At 43.3% G+C, this 17385-nt stretch overlaps 1 protein-coding gene across 1 annotated transcript in view; it reads left to right on the forward strand.

Moving 5' to 3' along the window:
- mapkap1 (MAPK associated protein 1) overlaps positions 1-17385 on the forward strand; it is a 155888-nt gene that overhangs the window by 67923 nt on the left and 70580 nt on the right. Inside the window, 1 exon segment of the mRNA XM_084324727.1 lies at positions 11290-11399. Within this exon segment, the coding sequence (XP_084180853.1) occupies positions 11290-11399 (110 nt within the window).

The raw sequence follows: 17385 nt of genomic DNA on the forward strand, positions 1-17385 counted from the left end.
CGGGTCAAAACACGCAGAGGCACTCTACAAGAAGGGCCAGAGCCGCTGTGACCTGCTGGGGCAGCGGACTGAGAGCAGGGGACGCAAACAGGCTGGATAAGCTGGTCAGGAAGGCCAGTAATGTGGTAGGGGTGGAGCTGGACGGAGGAGGAGCCTTGCTAAGCTCCATGCCACCAGGGACAACCCCTCCCACCCACTATACACAGACTTGGCTGACAGGAGGAGCACGTTCAGTGCTAGACTAAGACTCCGAAGATGTACTGTAGCACTGAACGGCAGCCATCAGACTTTATAATGCATCACTGTGCCTCACTGCATCACTGAGCACAGGGTGACAGTACTATCTTCCTGGACTTTTACTTTTAAACCGACATAGTACAACTTTACACTTACTGTATATTTCTGTATATTTTTACATTTGATATTACTAGAATGTAACATAGGAAATGTATATCCCGGACCGTATTTTTATTCTTTATTCTTAGGCTTATTTTTATTCTTATTCGTGACTTTTGTTTTGTCTACCTAAATGTTTACTGTTTACTGTGAGCGATTGATTGATATCCATCACACAACAGTATTGATATCCATCACACACCAGTATTGATATCCATCACACACCAGTATTGATATCCATCACACACCAGTATTGATATCCATCACACACCAGTATTGATATCCATCACACACCAGTATTGATATCCATCACACACCAGTATTGATATCCATCACACACCAGTATTGGTCTCCATCACACACCAGTATTGATATCCATCACACACCAGTATTGGTCTCCATCACACACCAGTATTGGTCTCCATCACACACCAGTATTGATATCCATCACACACCAGTATTGGTCTCCATCACACACCAGTATTGATATCCATCACACACCAGTATTGGTCTCCATCACACACCAGTATTGGTCTCCATCACACACCAGCATTGGTCTCCATCACACACAGGATCCCACACCAGTATTGACGCATCACTATTCTAGTGCTAGATAGATTTGTTAGTGATAGAATTGTTTTCTAGATCCCAACTGTCACCGGCTCGGCCAGTGATTACAGCACTCTGCACACATTCTGCACAGATGAAAACAGGCTAACCGGTCTTGTTTATATCCCTCATAACCCTGTGTATCATGCAATTTGTCCGCAGAGTCCAAACGAAAGCCCCCCCCCCTCCCCGTCCAATAAAGCCAGCGCGCCAGAGACAGATTAAAAGGAGCAATCAGATTCTGATTATGCATTTCCTCCGGCCCCGTTCTTCAATTTCAAAGCCCGCACGCACGCACACTTCCACTTTTTCCTCTCGGGCTCTTTTGTCAGCGAAGGGGGGGGGACGGTGTGTAATAGCCTAAGAACGCAAAGCGCACGGCCAATAATGAACGAGGGAAAAAATAAATGGCGGGGTACCAAACCTATGAGGAATGGTTCTGTCGTGAGTTGGAAATCCAAAAGGAGCTTACACCCCCCCCGCCCCCCCCCTCCCCCGGCCACACCACTTCCACTACTCCCTCTCTTCTCTCTCCCCTAATATTCATCACTGTAATCGCAGTGATTCCAAGCCAGATGTCAGCACAGTAAGACCTAGTAGTGTGTGTATGTTGGATTAAGGTCTGGATTTCAACGTTCTGACGCCGTTTCCTTTTTGGCACAAAACTCACCCACCCCTCCGTCTGGAAATTACTTATTCCTTTTTTCTTCTTCTTCCTCTCTCTTTCCCTCTCTCTCCCTCATTCTGTCTTTCTTTCTCTCTCCCCGTCTCTCTTTCTCTCTGTCTATCTCCCTGTCTCCCTCTCTTTGTCTCTCTATTTCTCTCTCTCTACCCCCCTCTCTTTCTCTGTCTCTTTCTCCGTCTCTTTCACCGTCTCTCTCTCTGTTTCCCTCTGTCTCTCTCTCTCTCACTCTCACTCTCACTCTCACTCTCTCTCTCTCACTCTCACTCTCTCTGTCTCTCTCTGTGTCTCTCTCTCTCCTCTCCTCTTACAGTGTCTTATTCTTCTTTGTTTATTGTTTCATTTTGATATATAGTTAGCTAATGAACGAAGTGAAACAGGGATATTTCCGGAACTACAACGGGGGAATATATAAATTATAAAGACCCAGGGTTTGGAGGGGGGGGGGGGGGGGGGAGGGGGGGTCAATTGACTTTCACCACCATTAATATAGAATATAAATTACAACTACGATTGGCTTGTTAATGATTGCTAGAGCATACATCCTCAATCATTTCTACATGGACTGGAATTAAAAACCTTTATATAGAAACAGATGTTCAACTTTAACTTTTTTGAAGAAAAAGGGAACACGTGAATTAAACGTGAAGTATAACGTGAATTAAAGGGTCACTTCACAAAAAATCTACCACAGCAACAAAAATATATATTCTATATAAGCTGTTTTGTATTAGATATAATATTTATAATATTTCTATATTTCAACTAGATGAAATTAATAATAATGATGGCTCACTGTTATAGATACTGTTGGATAAATATGGTTTCAAATAATGAAGTTGTTTCATGTTGGATAATGTTCAAGGAGTGAGTTTGGTTTTTCTAAGCATCTATCAAACATGTAAATAAACTAAAGACCGTAGTTTTCTTTATGGGCGAGTCAATCGCACCCAAGGTGAGAGCAAAATCTCATTGAAGTCAATTATCTACAAAATGCTCTTTTTTAACGGCACAATCACACTTAACACAATCCCTGCTTCAAATCCCAGGTCACTTTAGCCGTTTGTTTTGTTATGTATCCGCGGTCGTTGCTGTGGTGTCTGTGTGGAGTGCGTCCCGCATCCGTCCCTACGCCTGCTGAGAAGCCTCAACTCAACCAACTGAGACGGACCCACCGACTGGGCCAATAAATAAATAAATAAATAAATAAAGTGTTTGTCTTTTCCACTGTCACTTAGCTGGAGCTCATGGGAATGAGATGCTCTCTCTGGTCGCTCCAAATCCCCAGCAGAGCCGTGGCAGACAGCGCTCGCAGAAGGGAGGGCATCTTTTTTTTGGGGGGGGGGGTTGTATTTTCCGAAGGACAGTTATCCCATTATCTCCCGACGTGTTCCATTCCAGTCTTAGCGCTAAAAAAGGAAACTTCCCGCTTCCCGCGATCCTTTGGGCATCTGCGAGCCGGTATCCCCCCCCCCCCCCCCCACTCCTTCAGGTCCTGTGTCTGTCTGCTGCTCCTGTAGGGAGGGGAACTAGTGATGAAGTGCACTGGAGGTTGAAGTAACGTAAAGTGAAGAAAAGACACTAAAAACACAGGCTGTTGTTTCATTATGCAACCATATTATCTCGCTAGATGTAACCTGTGTTAACACTTCCTTTTGGCCAATCCTCCTTCCAATTTGCTGCTCCCAGCAGTTATTTATCGTCTGTGTCCAATACTCTTATCTGGATTGTTCTTTTTGGTTTGTTTATTTATTTTTCTATTTATTTTTTTATTTTTGTCCCCTTTCCCTGTTACCCTTCGAGAGGCCCGTTTGTCCTCTCGCCAGGCTGTCATTGTAAGTAAGAATGTGTTCTTAATTGATCTGCCTGGTTAAATAAAGGTTCAATTTAAAAAGAAAAAAAAACAGTCAAAAATATACACAACGCAGTACGTTTAATCAATCTAAAATGTATTAATTACACATTTCTATTTATATTGATGAGCCATGCAATCACCCATAGTGCTTTGTTCTGGCAACTTCATACATAGCTTAAATTTAGCTTAAGCAAGTAGCGTGTAGGATCACTGGTATGGTGCCCCGTGATTTTAGTTGACTGGGAAAATATGGAACATTTATTTGATCATTTCCAGGTCCAGAAGTGTTTGGATATTGTACTAAAATGTGTGGGAAATATTGTCTCAAATCCCCAAATGCAAATGCACATTTTATGTACGGATCCAATATCATTTGACTTATCGTGGTACTGTATGTGTTGTGGAACATAATCTTCAGCAATACGATTACAATGTATTTATTTGTCCAGTCGTGCAGTTGCTAGTCCATGCTGGTGTCCAGGGACTGGCCTCTGATCAGCTTACTGGCTTAATTTGTCTGAGAGTAGCTTTTTAAGGAGCTCCTTTTCATTTAATGGCTAATCAGGTTTGGAGAGGCCTTCTCCTCTGCCAGAAAACACTTGGCACCCCACTGCAGCCAGATACTGTCTGCCATGCTGCACACTGCTGTGTGTGTGTGTGTTGTGTGTGTGTGTGTGTGCGTGCATGAGAGAGAGCGAGAGAGCACATGCTGCTTTCTTGACATGTTTGCATGTCTACATTTGCATGTGTGCTTGTATGATTGCCTTAGAGAGAGAGAGTGTGTGTGCGCATGTGCATCTCATGCTCTTCTATGTACTACATAGCCACCTAAATCACAGAGGTTCCTCTCACGGATCTGTGCCGTAGACACGCACAACACAACAGGAGATTAGCGCTTGGCGGAGGCCCAAACACACCCGCTGCTCTCTTGAACCGGCGATTCCCCCCGGCAGAGCAGGAGGCCCGGGCCAACTCGGCTCCACTCAGCTCCAAAACCCCTCGATTAGCCCTCTGCTGCCCCCACACAGACCTCTGCTGGCAGGGCCACAGCTAACAGGCAAAACGAGAGGGAGAGAGAGAGAGAGAGACATTTCTGATCCCTGAACCAGTCTCTCTTTCTCTGTCATCCAATGTAATTATTCAGTGATTGTGCTCTGGGTAATCATGTTGGGAGTTGAGTTTTTTTTGTGTGTTACTATTCCGTTCATCCCGGTCACGGTGGTCTCAGACTGCAGGGTGTAGTGGTGGGGAATGAGTCCTTCCCTCTCCTTCCATTTCACATACTGTGATATAGGTTTTCTGTGGGGGCGTGTCTTACGCTTTTTGGAGCGGTCATAAAGGCGTCTGCCAGCTACCAATCACACCCTGAGTCTGAGTGGCGGTGACGGTCACGGTACATACACTACCTCTATAAAAAAAACACAACAAAAACAAACTGTTGTCACGGACAAAACATTGAAAAGGAGAGAGAGAGAGAGAAAGAGAGAGCTAGGGAGAGTGAAAGAGAGCTAGAGAAATGGAGCTAGGGAGAGAGATCTAGGGAGAGAGTGAAAGAGAGCTAGAGAAAGAGAGCTAGTTAGAGCGAGAGGGAGAGAGTAAAGAGAGCTAGAATGAAAGAGAGCTAGAGAAAGAGAGCTAGTTAGAGAGAGAGGGAGAGAGTAAAGAGAGCTAAAGTGAAAGAGAGCTAGAGAAAGAGAGCTAGAGAGAGAAAGAGAGCTAGGGAGAGAAAGAGAGCTAGAGAAAGAGAGAGGGAGAGAGTGAAAGAGAGCTAGAGAGAGAGAGCTAGAGAGAGAGAGCTAGGGAGAGAAAGAGAGCTAGAGAGTGAAAGAGAGCTGGAGAAAGAGAGCTAGGGAGAGAGAGCTAGGGAGAGAGTGAAAGAGAGCTAGAGAGAGAAAGAGCTAGGGAGAGAAAGAGAGCTAGAGAAAGAGAGCGGGAGAGAGTAAAGAGAGCTAGAGAGTGAAAGAGAGCTAGGGAGAGAGTGAAAGAGCTAGAGAGAGAAAGAGCTAGGGAGAGAAAGAGAGCTAGGGAGAGAGTGAAAGAGAGCTAGAGAGAGAAAGAGCTAGGGAGAGAGAGAGCTAGAGAAAGAGAGGGAGCACGCGGCTCCTAGACGAGACATGTCAAAAGCCAGCTGCCCTCCCCCTCCTCCTTCTCACAGAAAGGGAAGCAGGAGGGACAGAGGGAGGAGGGACGGACGGAGGGAAGGTGGGAGGGAGGGAGAGAGAGAGGGAAGGAAGGAGTGATGAAAAGAAAGAGAGAGCCGGAGATCCTCCCGGTCTGACCCCGGGGCCGGTCAGCGGTGGCGCTCCTTTTTGGCTGCGCGGAGCAAAGCCAATGTGAAGGCTGGCCGCTGATGCTGTCAGAAGCAGTCCTCCGTCCATGGGAGGCAGGGCCTGGGAATAGAAGTGGACACACACACACACACACACACACGCACACACTGGGCCTCCAACACGGCCCGTCGTCTGGACTCCTTTATTTGTGGCCTGGGGTCGTTGGTTTATTTATTTTCTAGTCTGTGTGTTGTTTGCAGCTTTGCAAGTGTCGGAGAGTTGGCCGTCTCCTGCAGGAGAACTAAGCCTGACAGTGCTGCTCGCTCCACAGTTCACAGTTCACAGCTCACAGCGCCACCATATAACAGGCTGTGGACAGCAGAATGGAGACATCTCACCACCACCACCACTCTTGCAGTGCTCCATTATTACATTACACATTACATTTTTATTATCTAAATACGGATTACAGCTCGTTCTTAAACAAAGTGTCTTCTTTAGCAAGCTTGACAAATAAAAATGTATGGATATTATCGTTGATTTTTTAAACTGTTGGCCAGTTTTGGATGTTGGAACGCACAGTTTTCCCGTCACTAAAGCAACGCATCATGGAATGACTGATCACTCAGAGTGAGTAACTAGCATTAGCACTAACAAAAATGAGAGCTAATGCCAGACTAAAAACTAAGCTGTAACATTTGGCTGCTGACGTAGCAGCTCTAATGTTTGCTAGCAGATAAAGGGGATGCTAGATGCTTTGCATTGTGGGATAGATGGACCATTTTTGATGACATCATTATGGGGGAAGCCATACTTAATGCATGCCCCCATTATCTTAGATAGAGATATAGACCAAAACATAGCAGGAAACGCACCCAACATCTTTAGATTTGATTCGATTAAAATGTATTGTCATTATACAGCACAAGTACAGTACAATGAAAATAGGTTTGGTATCCAACCAGAGTGCAAATGTAACCGTAAAGTGCAATAGTAATATACAATGTACAGTTGATTAAACTCGGTATAAAATATATAAATGAGTGCTGAGTAATAGTGCTAATCAGATGTATGTACAGTGATACAGGTATAAAGAGACTATGGTAGTACGTCATACTGATAAGTCAAGATAGACTGCGCTCACAAAATATAACACTGGGTGCTGAAATCCTGTGGAGTATAATAGAAAAAGAAAGCAATACGCTAGCCGTCAACACTGAGGAAGGAACATAATTGTTCCGAAACATGTTTGTTTCAGGCTGCCATTAAATAACCAAAATCTGTGAGTGCTGGTCCAAGCGTATTGCTTTCTTTTTCTAGTACGTCATACTGGCCAGCAGCGTAACTAGTAAGAGTAGGTAAGGGATTTGTATAGATATAGTATCTACAGATCTACAAATGTAAAAAGGATTATATGCAGGTATGTACAGATAGATGTGGATAGATATATATGGTAAGAATATATATACATATATGGTATATACATAGATATATGGGTAGACTATAGTATAAGGTAGGTAGTTATGATAGATAGATAGATAGATAGATAGATAGATAGATAGATAGATAGATAGATAGATACTTTATTAATCCCCTTGGGGAAATTCAGGATTCACTATTCATAGGATTCACTATGATTACAGTGTAGGGCATCTGTATAAAACACTTCACCGTGGAGTACTCTCGGAGTAAAGTACCACCACTTTTAGCCTCGAGCTAAAATTTCTTTTATCTCTTAATTCTAAAAGTAACATTTTAGTGAACTAGTAGGTAATTCTGAGGCGAAGTGCATTTACGTGCACAATTTATATTTCAATGTCATTTGAGATATTACTCAAGTATTCCACCCTTCCACACAATAATGGAGTAACTCTCCTCCTGGTCCAACAGACCAGACAATCACTCAGAACTATTGGCTGTTGTGTTTGGGCTCCAGAGGAGAAACTAAAGGAAATAAAAGCAAACTGCAGAATGAATGGAACTGCCCAAAAACAAGTAGCAGACAGAGTATTTTCCCCTCAGAAGAACCATTTCCTTTTCTTTTTTTGTATTAATTAATTAAAATCTTTATTTAAACTCAAACTCGAAAGGCAACTGAGGTCTCCCTCATTTACGGCCACGTCGAGTGTACGTAGAGAAATAAGCAAATAAAAAGCATATCAAATCACACAGCAAATAAAATCATAACAAAAAGACGAGGCAAAAGGCAAGGATAAGAAATCAATTAAAACACGTACAACTTGATTGACAAAGGTTGGAGATCAATGTCTTAAACTCTGCAACAGAGGGGAGAATCTCGAGCTTTAAGGACTGTTGGAGTTCATTCCATGAGCTAGAGGCATCGTAGCAAAATGCGGATTAAACTCAGGGGACCTTAAGGACAAGCCAGTCACTAGAACGGGTTCCATAGGTTAAAAAAATTCCATTCCAGGGCTCTCGGCGTTGCCACCAGCTTGGCTGGCCGTTCACACTAATACAATTGGCAGTATTATTAGGGGGTGGGGAAGCTGGCGGGTGGGAATCTGGCGTTGTGGACAGCGACGCCTACAGGTCAGGTCTCGGCGCTTGCTAAGCGGGGCAGGACTTGGTGGAGATAGCGTGCCCTCCCACGCGTTACACTTCACCAATGAGAGTCCTCGCTGCCAAGTGAAAAGACGCTGTCGGCGCACGTCTCGGAGGAAGCGTGCGATCGACTCGGGACGCCCTTGTACCGACTCGTAGGAGAACATGCATACAGCAGCCAGGTAGGGGAGGGGGGGAATTGGCACAACGACGAATTGGGACGGGGAGAAAATCAGAGAAAATCAGAAACAGAAAAAAATTTATAATAATAAAAAATCCATTCCAATAATGATGTAGTATGGAGGTAGCTTACCAATAAAGGACTTACAAATGAACAAATACCAGTGTTTGTTGCACCTCTCCATCAGAGGACCAACCAACCTTCTCATAAAGGACACAGTGACGAGTGTTGTGTCCATCATTAGTGATGAATCTGAGGGCAGAGTAACGGACAGGGATTCAAGGGTTGAGGCCGCAGCATCACCATAGTCCAACACTGACAACAGGGTTTGCACAAGGTCCTTGAAGTCCTTAAAGTGCTTGATTTTTTACCAAAAAAAAGTCAAGCCTGGAATCCCTTGAAAACAGCCCATTTTTTAACAAGGTGCTTAGAAAGTCCTTGAAATGCAAATCAACCATTCGCATTGAAAGTTTTGTTCATCCATGATAAAAAATTTCTGAATCAAGAAATATTTTTTTTCCATTTAAAGCGTAACTAATTGTCGGAAATCTGTTTTAAGCCATAAATATTGGAGCCAATAATTTTTTCTATAAAAAAACAGCATTTAACACATTGACCGCCAGCAGCAGGGGGCGCTGATCCCCCTTCAGCGCCAGGTCTTTATTCAATGGATATAGTTTTAGAATGCCAAACTTGAGAGTCCTAAAACTATATTTTATATTATAGCTATGGATCTAATAACGCCGTCGACTGTCAGTGAGTTGCTTCTGGTCAACATGCAAAAAGATAATTGTTTTTTCATCCGTACATTTCCGTTTTATACCGTTTTGAATACGAGTATGGTTTGAGTGATTCTGAGTAATTCCAGGAAAAGACGAGAAAGGGGCATTTTAGTGTAATCCAGTTATCACGTTGTAATTTTTCGGCAGATTATCTAATCATCCTGAAATCAACGCTAGATTATCATTATTATGTCTCCTCGTGCATACATGAAATGGCCCTCGTAGCGGGCCCCCCCCCCCCCACCGCAGCCAACGGTAGAAAGCACAACACGGTCCACACAGATAGCTTTGATCGCGGGAGAAAGAAATATCAGATCAACGCAAGATTTTATATATAGTGTTCTTACCTTGTCTCTGATGTAATGCAAAAAAAATAATCCAATTATCTGATCGCCATTCCAGTTATCCACAGCGATCCTGTCCCCGACATTACCGAGCGTTACACATGAACGGGCGGGTGCCCCCACGGCTCAGATCGTCTCAGAAAACACACCAGACTGTTTCCAATGAAGTGCAATAGCTCCGCAAGGCAGTAGAGGGCGGTGTTGAGCGTCTGCCAGCTCAGACACATTCACCAGGGTCTGCAGAGGCTGCAGCCATGAATTATGAATAGATATAGCGAATAAAAGAAATAACGATCATAAAAACGAGTTAACTCGTTTTTTGGCGATATTCGCATGGCGGGCAATAACGAGTTAACTCGTTTTTGGCAATTAATGTGTTAAAAGATAAATAGTGGTTGGAAAAGTACTTGAAAGTTCTTGAATTTCATTCAGCAATGTCTGTGGGAACCCTGTGATAAGAATACAGGCACAATTAATATTTCAATGCCATTCGGGATACTACTCAAATATTCCGACATTCCACAAATGGAGAAACACTCCTCCTGGTCCAACTGACCGGCCAATCACTCAGAACTATTGGCTGTTGTGTTCGGGCTCAGAGGAAGGGGAGTAAATAAAGGCAATAAAAGCAAACTGCCGAATGAATTGAACTGCCCAAGAACAAGTAGCCGACAGATGAGCTTTTCCCCCCACAGAAGAACCATTTCCTTAGTATTTCCTTCAGTATAAATCCCACATCAAGAGACTTTGCCGATCTGAATAATCTGAAGAAGAGTGGAGGGGAAAAAAACAAAGATTGAAATCGCTCGACCAGCTAAGCAAATATTTAAATCCTCCTTCACTCTCTAGGGTAAATGCTTTCCTCACCGCTTTCGTCTGGGTCCCCGACCCACCCACCGGCATTTAATGGCCTCGTAAATAAATACAGCCTCTATCTTTTTTCCTCTTCTAAAGAGTGGCCCAAAATTAAGTGGCCCAACACAGAGGACAGTAAATAAAAGTCATGCGTTTGTTGATAAATGCCGCACCGTACTTTTGCAGATAAGGAATGCGGTCTCGGAAGTCGACTTGGAGAAAGAGAGAGCCGTCCGTCCCTGAGCCCAGAGCGGCAGAGACAGGCTTTTTATTGTCACTTTATTTGCAGATGTATTCTGTCTTTTGGGGACGAGGAGTCGTTTATCAGTTTGCTCACTTCTTTTCCTTTTTTTCTTCCCCTCTATTGTTCATTCTCTCTCTCTCGCTCTCTCTCTCTCTCTCTCTCTCTCTCTCTCTCTCTCTCTCTCTCTCTCTCTCTCTCTCTCTCTCTCTCAACCTGATTCTTTCTGTCTCCCTCTCCCCCTTTTCTGCCCTCCTCGCTCCCTCTTTTTTCCATTTCTCCTACTCCATCTCTCTCTACATTTCTCTCTCTGTCTCTGTCTCATCACCCCTCTATCATCTTTCTTTTATCTCCTACATTTATTTCTCCTTCCTCATTGCCATCTTTCTTTCCATCTCTATCTATCTCTCACTCTCTCTCGGTCCCCCTATTTATTTATCTCTCTCGCTCTCTCTCTCTCGCTCTCTCTCTCTCCCCCCCTATCGCTCTCTCCCCTATCTTTCTCTCTCTAGTAATGCTGCCCATGGCTTCTCTCTCATCCCGGTGGACAGTCTGAAGGTGACCATGAAGGAGATCCTCCAGAAGGCGCTCAAAAAGCGTAAAGGTTCCCAGAAAGGTTCAGGTAAGAAGAACCACTACCTTCTAGAGCCAGAACACCACGGGCCCCAGTAAAGAAGCACCAATCGGTTTCATATTAAAACCCTTTGTCATGCTAAAGGTTCTTCAGTATCTGAATTTAGAGGGAAATCCACCTCCTAAATTTGATTGATTTCTTTTTTAATATTGTATTCAGGAATCATAAGACGTCGTACACATCGGTATTCAACCCATCAAGTTGGGTTATTTTATTTCAGTCATCATCCACAAGCCTTTATTTAAAACTCAAAGACCATTGACTCATTTACAATGACGTGTAGAGTAAACTGTTCATATTTATTTATTTATTCCTAGTGAAAAATAAATAAGAGAAAATCAAAAGTGGTAACACAATACGATAAAAAACAATGCTAAAACAGGGGGAATCACCTAAAGACACAGATTAAAACAAATAAAATCTGCTAAAACAGATTGATATACAGTCGTACACATCCTCGTCTTTCACAAAGCATATTCCCCCCCCCCCACACACACACACACACACACACACACACACACACACACACACACACACACACACACACACACTCACACACACGCACGCACCCCATCGACTTGAACGGACGTGAAAAGCCATCAGGGCTCGCTCTCCGATAGCGGCAGGGTGCCGTCGCCGCCGCTGTTTAATTTGTCACGCCTGGATCACCCGACCATCTGATAAGCGCTCTGAGGTTTTAATACAAAAGTGGGACGTAAAGGATAGTGTCTTCACACCCGGGACACGGACGAAGCAGGGAGCGACTCCCCGACACACACACACACACACGCACGCACACACACACACACACACACACACACAGACCGCGAGATAAGGACCCTGGAAAGACGTGGTGTCGTTGGCGAGCGACATGGGGCCACAAGGCGGCCAGGTCCTTCTGATGTGGCGCGACAGCAGCACCAGCTCTATACAGGACGTACAGAACCTCTGGGAAGACCAATGATCCTTGAAGAAACCTTCATGAGGAGAGAGGGTTAGCATAATGAATACTCTCCATGATTGAGATGATGATGATGATAGTTTTCAGAGAAAAAGATGGATGGATGGATGGATGGATGGATGGGAGGGAGGGAGGGGTAGTGGGGTCTCTCTCCTATAGTCTTCCCCCCCAACCCCGCCGTCCTCCACCACAGCTTGGACCGCAGACTCTTTTATCAAGCTGCTGATGATGTTGACGTGCCCCTACCTGACCCCCCTCCCCCCCACCCCACGTCTTAATGACCTCCTCCATCCTGCGTGGCTCCCTGTCAACAGTAAACCCACAGCAGATGACAATGACGATAGCAACAATGATGTCTATACCTCTCATGCAGCGAGCTTATTTTTATTCATTTATTTTGATTGCTTGAAACCACCAGGTTTAAGAATTATCTGGTGATTATTATTATAGTAATTATTATTATACTGTAGCTGCTGTGTGACAGGGGTCAGTGAAGTGTAGGCCAACAATATACCCATATTTTTTTAGTTTCTTTAATAGTTGTCATACAGAAGTACAGAATACTTTTATACAAAATGCTTCTTACTTTTACGCTCCAGAGACTGTGCAAGACAAGATAAGTATGAAATAAAATAACATAGTATAGCATGTAAATTAGAAGTAAAAAAAATCCTTTATCGTCTATTTATGTTATCGTTGTATCGTGGGAATTTCTTTCACATTGTGCATTGTGACACACAGTTTTGTTGGCTAAATGTAATAATAATACTTGAGAATGTCAATTGAAATGGTTTTAGTTTAATATAGTATTACATTTTCCATTACCATGTTCACTATTATGAACATTGATTGGTTATCTACTGTAACATGGGATTTTCCATACTGTACCTATGCAGATAATATATATACCGGTATGTATATAAAAATAGCCCTTCTTATATATATATATTTTTTTTTTTTTTTTACATCGCCCAGCCCTGTTTGAATGAAAAGCAACTCTAAAATTAGTATATTTTACAGGGGTCATATTATGGAAATGGGTTTTGCCTAGTCTTGCCTGTATGGATTTGGCAGTCTGAAACGTTATTTGGGCGCTGGAGAAATATTACATAGATACATCTTGCCGTTTGGCCAGGGTTTGAAGTCTTCAGATTATCAACCCTAAATAAACTGTTCAGAATTATTGTGATGTCACAAGGGGCACACCTTTTGGAGACTGTAACACTGCCCACCTAATGTACCGCCCAGTTTGTAGATGTTTCTTACTCCTTGGTGTGTACTTACTTGGTGAGGGGTAGTCAGTTAGCGAAGGAAATAATTGATTTAAAATATCCACCCACCAAAAACACTGTTCAATACAAGGGAAGAAAGAGGTGCTGGAAGATATATAATTAAAATATTAATTAAACTACATTTAGATATAGATAGATAGATTTAAACTAGTTTCTTTGCAAAAACCTAACAAACATGTTCCACAGATTCGAGGAAGGTGTATAAAATATTATTATTTATTTTTTCAATTTTTTTCAATTTTGTTTTAAATTAAATGTATTTATTTACTTGAACATTTATTATTAGAACAATACAAGTGGAAGTGGTGTAGGAAGCTACAGAGGGAAGAACCTTCCCCCTGTGATGCAGCAATATTCATCATAAAATAAAATAAGTTTGCAGGCTCATGTTCTCCCGTTATAAATGCAATTTGTGCTAAAAGCATTCCTTAGGACTGTAATAGCATGTTCGCCCTGCGGCTACCAGAAGCACAGTTCCATTTAACAGCATGAAATTTGAATGAATCACTGGTACGTTGGGACTTGCTTACTAAATGGGATGAATCAAACGGGTTCACGTCTACTTTTCTTAACCACCGCTCTTGTAAAAAATAAATAAATAGATAAATAAATAAAGTGCCACAAGTCCCTAACCTACTTTGTGCCGCTGAAAGTAAGCCTGAGTTGTGCCATCTGGTGTTTTCATCAACTCCCATTAACAGTCTGATCTACTTTGTGTTTTATTGGATCAAGCTTTCCTGACCCTGAGGTCTGTGACCCTGTCGGGATGCCTAGAGAGATTCCTCATCAAACCAAAACTGACTCATAATATCTTTAATAATGGATGATCGATCATGTGATCGAATAAACTCTTAATGATATCTGATTGTGTCAGAGTTTTAAAAAAGAAAGAAGAAACTACTGCTGTCTTTGGCTGCATTGAACCCACTGTGAAGCCATACCAGCCTATAATAATAATAAAACCTTTTTTTTCATACAGAAAGTGCTTCACAACAGAAAAAAGACAGGCATAAAATGAGCACATAAAGTGCAGACATATAAAATTACAGTCTTTCACATTAGGATCTAACATTCCAACAGGCCACCTTGTTTATGGTTTGATTCAGTTTAAAAAATAGACAATAATAAAAAGTTAGTTATATCATATTTCCATAATGAAGGGAACGTGTATGTTTTTTTAGAATTACAATCTTACTGAACCTCTTTATCCTTTATGGAGAATAAAGATGAAAACGTTCCTTTTCCCCAACTCTGATCCCTGTACAATAAACAGCCTTCTCAAAGGTAGTAAGTCTTCAAAAATTGTATCTCATCCATGAAGACTGTTAGTGAAAATCTGGAATCGGCCCCAGAGCAAAGTACCACACAGAAAGGTGGAAGATAATAGGTTTCCCATAAAGGCAAGATTCCAAAATGTAAAAACGATGAAGAGGGAAGCCACTGTCGCAACATTTTATTTTATAGACATGTAAACCAACGACGGCAACAAGAAAAGAAAATAGCAAGACAAAAGTAAAAATGTTGTCAAGCCAGGTAATTTTGTAAAAAAAATGTAATGCCCATAATAAATTATATTGAAATTAAACTAGCAAGACAGGTCATGCCCTGACTCACGGGATGGTAAGAGTTTCACTGACGGGCTAGTTTTCTCTCGGTCAGCCCAACTCCATCATGATTGAAATTGCTAAAGAATTAGTATTTCTTGCGAAAACATTACACTGCGCTAACGACAACGTAACAAAATAGTCTGAGGACAGAGCTCAAGTGAGATAACTTGGAAGTCTCTCTCGCTCTCTCCCTCCCTCCCGCATACGCTAGTCCGATTTTTCCATCTGCAGAGATCGGCGCGCTCAGGAGGGAGGGAGGTTCTTTTGGGCAGCCGAGGCCTGGGAGCTGAGAGGGGATGATTGCGCTTGTCTTGTGCTCCTCTTAAAAAGCAGGAGAATGACTCAGGCCTGGTGGCGTAAAGGGAAACAGATGTGGGGGAGACGGTCACCAAACCCACAATTTTCTTTAACTTTAAATTTTTTTCACTCAAATTGAGTCGTGTGAAGTTGTAGCTGATAGGATAGTTAGGGGAGGGGGGGGGGGTTGGGACACGTTGAATTGAGTCCAGAGAAAGAACAGCCCTGGCCTGATGAAACTGAATCCCCTGGATGACTGTTTAACTCAAATTGTCTCAATGACCATGTCTTCTGGAGTAAATATTTTTCCAACCCCCCCCCCCCCCCCCGTTTGACAACGAAGATGAGGTGTGACACGCACACACATACACACACGATGCCCCAGGATCATTCTCACCTTGACCCTCCCAGCACGCAGGCGTTTGAAATGACCTGATTGGTCAAAAGTGTTCCCAATTGCTCATTTGATGGAAAGAAAACAAACTTGGAACTCGTTTCATCTGGTTCCCCCCACCCCCCCTCCCCTCCTTCTTCTTCTCCTACTGAGTCAGGTTTTGCAGATAAATGCCTCGCCGGTCTCTCTCAAGGTAGAATACCTCGCCAGTTTAGTGTCCGTCTTGCTGCGGCCTCAGCCCCCTCTCTACACCTCTTGAGAAGGGGGTGATTATCCCGGCGAGGTTGCCAGGATTCCCGTTTATGTCCTCAAATGTGTCACATTTACTTCTTATTCGAGGTGAAAGCCCTCGCGGTGAATGGAACCAGAGGGGTCTGGCAGGCAGGCAGGCTCCTCTGCAAATTGAATAGAGAGAGAGAGTCTTCCTCTGCCGTCTTGGAGCAGCAAAAGGAAAAGGCTTTATTCAGGGCTTTTTTCTTAAAAAGAAAAAGAAGTTCAAGCTAATATTTTTACGCAAAGGTAATTCGATACTCAACTAATGCAATGTGTGCACGTTTAGCGGTAATGACGGATAATAGTTGGGAAAACAATGAGCTCAGCGCACACAATACCACCCTCTGGACCAAAGGCACACCAATGACACACCAAAGCCACACCAAAGACGTGCCAAAGACACACCAAAGACACACTAAAGACATACCAACGGCACACCAAAGCCACACCAAAGGCATGCCAATGACACACCAAAGCCACACCAAAGGCACACCAAAGGAACACCAAAGACACACCAAAGGCACACCAAAGACACACCAAAGGCACACCAAAGACACACCAAAGGCACACCAAAGGCACACCAAAGGCACACCAAAGACACACTAAAGACACACCAAAGACATGCCAAAGACACAACAAAGACACACTAAAGGCACACCAAAGACACACCAAAGGCACACCAAAGACACACCAAAGCCACACCAAAGGCACACCAAAGGAACACCAAAGACACACCAAAGGCACACCAAAGACACACCAAAGGCACACCAAAGACACACCAAAGGCACACCAAAGGCACACCAAAGACACACTAATGACACACCAAAGACACACTAAAGACACACCAAAGACATGCCAAAGACACACCAAAGACACACTAAAGACATACCAAAGGCACACCAAAGACCTTCTGAAATATGGCGTATGTCAGACGAAGCCACTTTAGCGGCATGTGTGTTTTTATGCGTGTTGCTGTAGGTCACACATACCCCCCCCCTCGTCTGTAATGACAGCGTGAGGGATTGAATACTTTGGAACACCAGAACACACTCACTGTGCTTCTCTTGACCGCTTCGCCTGCCTTAACAGGTGTCAAACATGGGCCCCGCCGCGCCTCTCCACGCCCTGTCGTTCAAAAGCGGGAAAGGGG

This window comes from Notolepis coatsorum (assembly GCF_963971535.1).
Source record: "Notolepis coatsorum genome assembly, chromosome: 11".
Classification (NCBI taxonomy): domain Eukaryota; kingdom Metazoa; phylum Chordata; class Actinopteri; order Aulopiformes; family Paralepididae; genus Notolepis; species Notolepis coatsorum.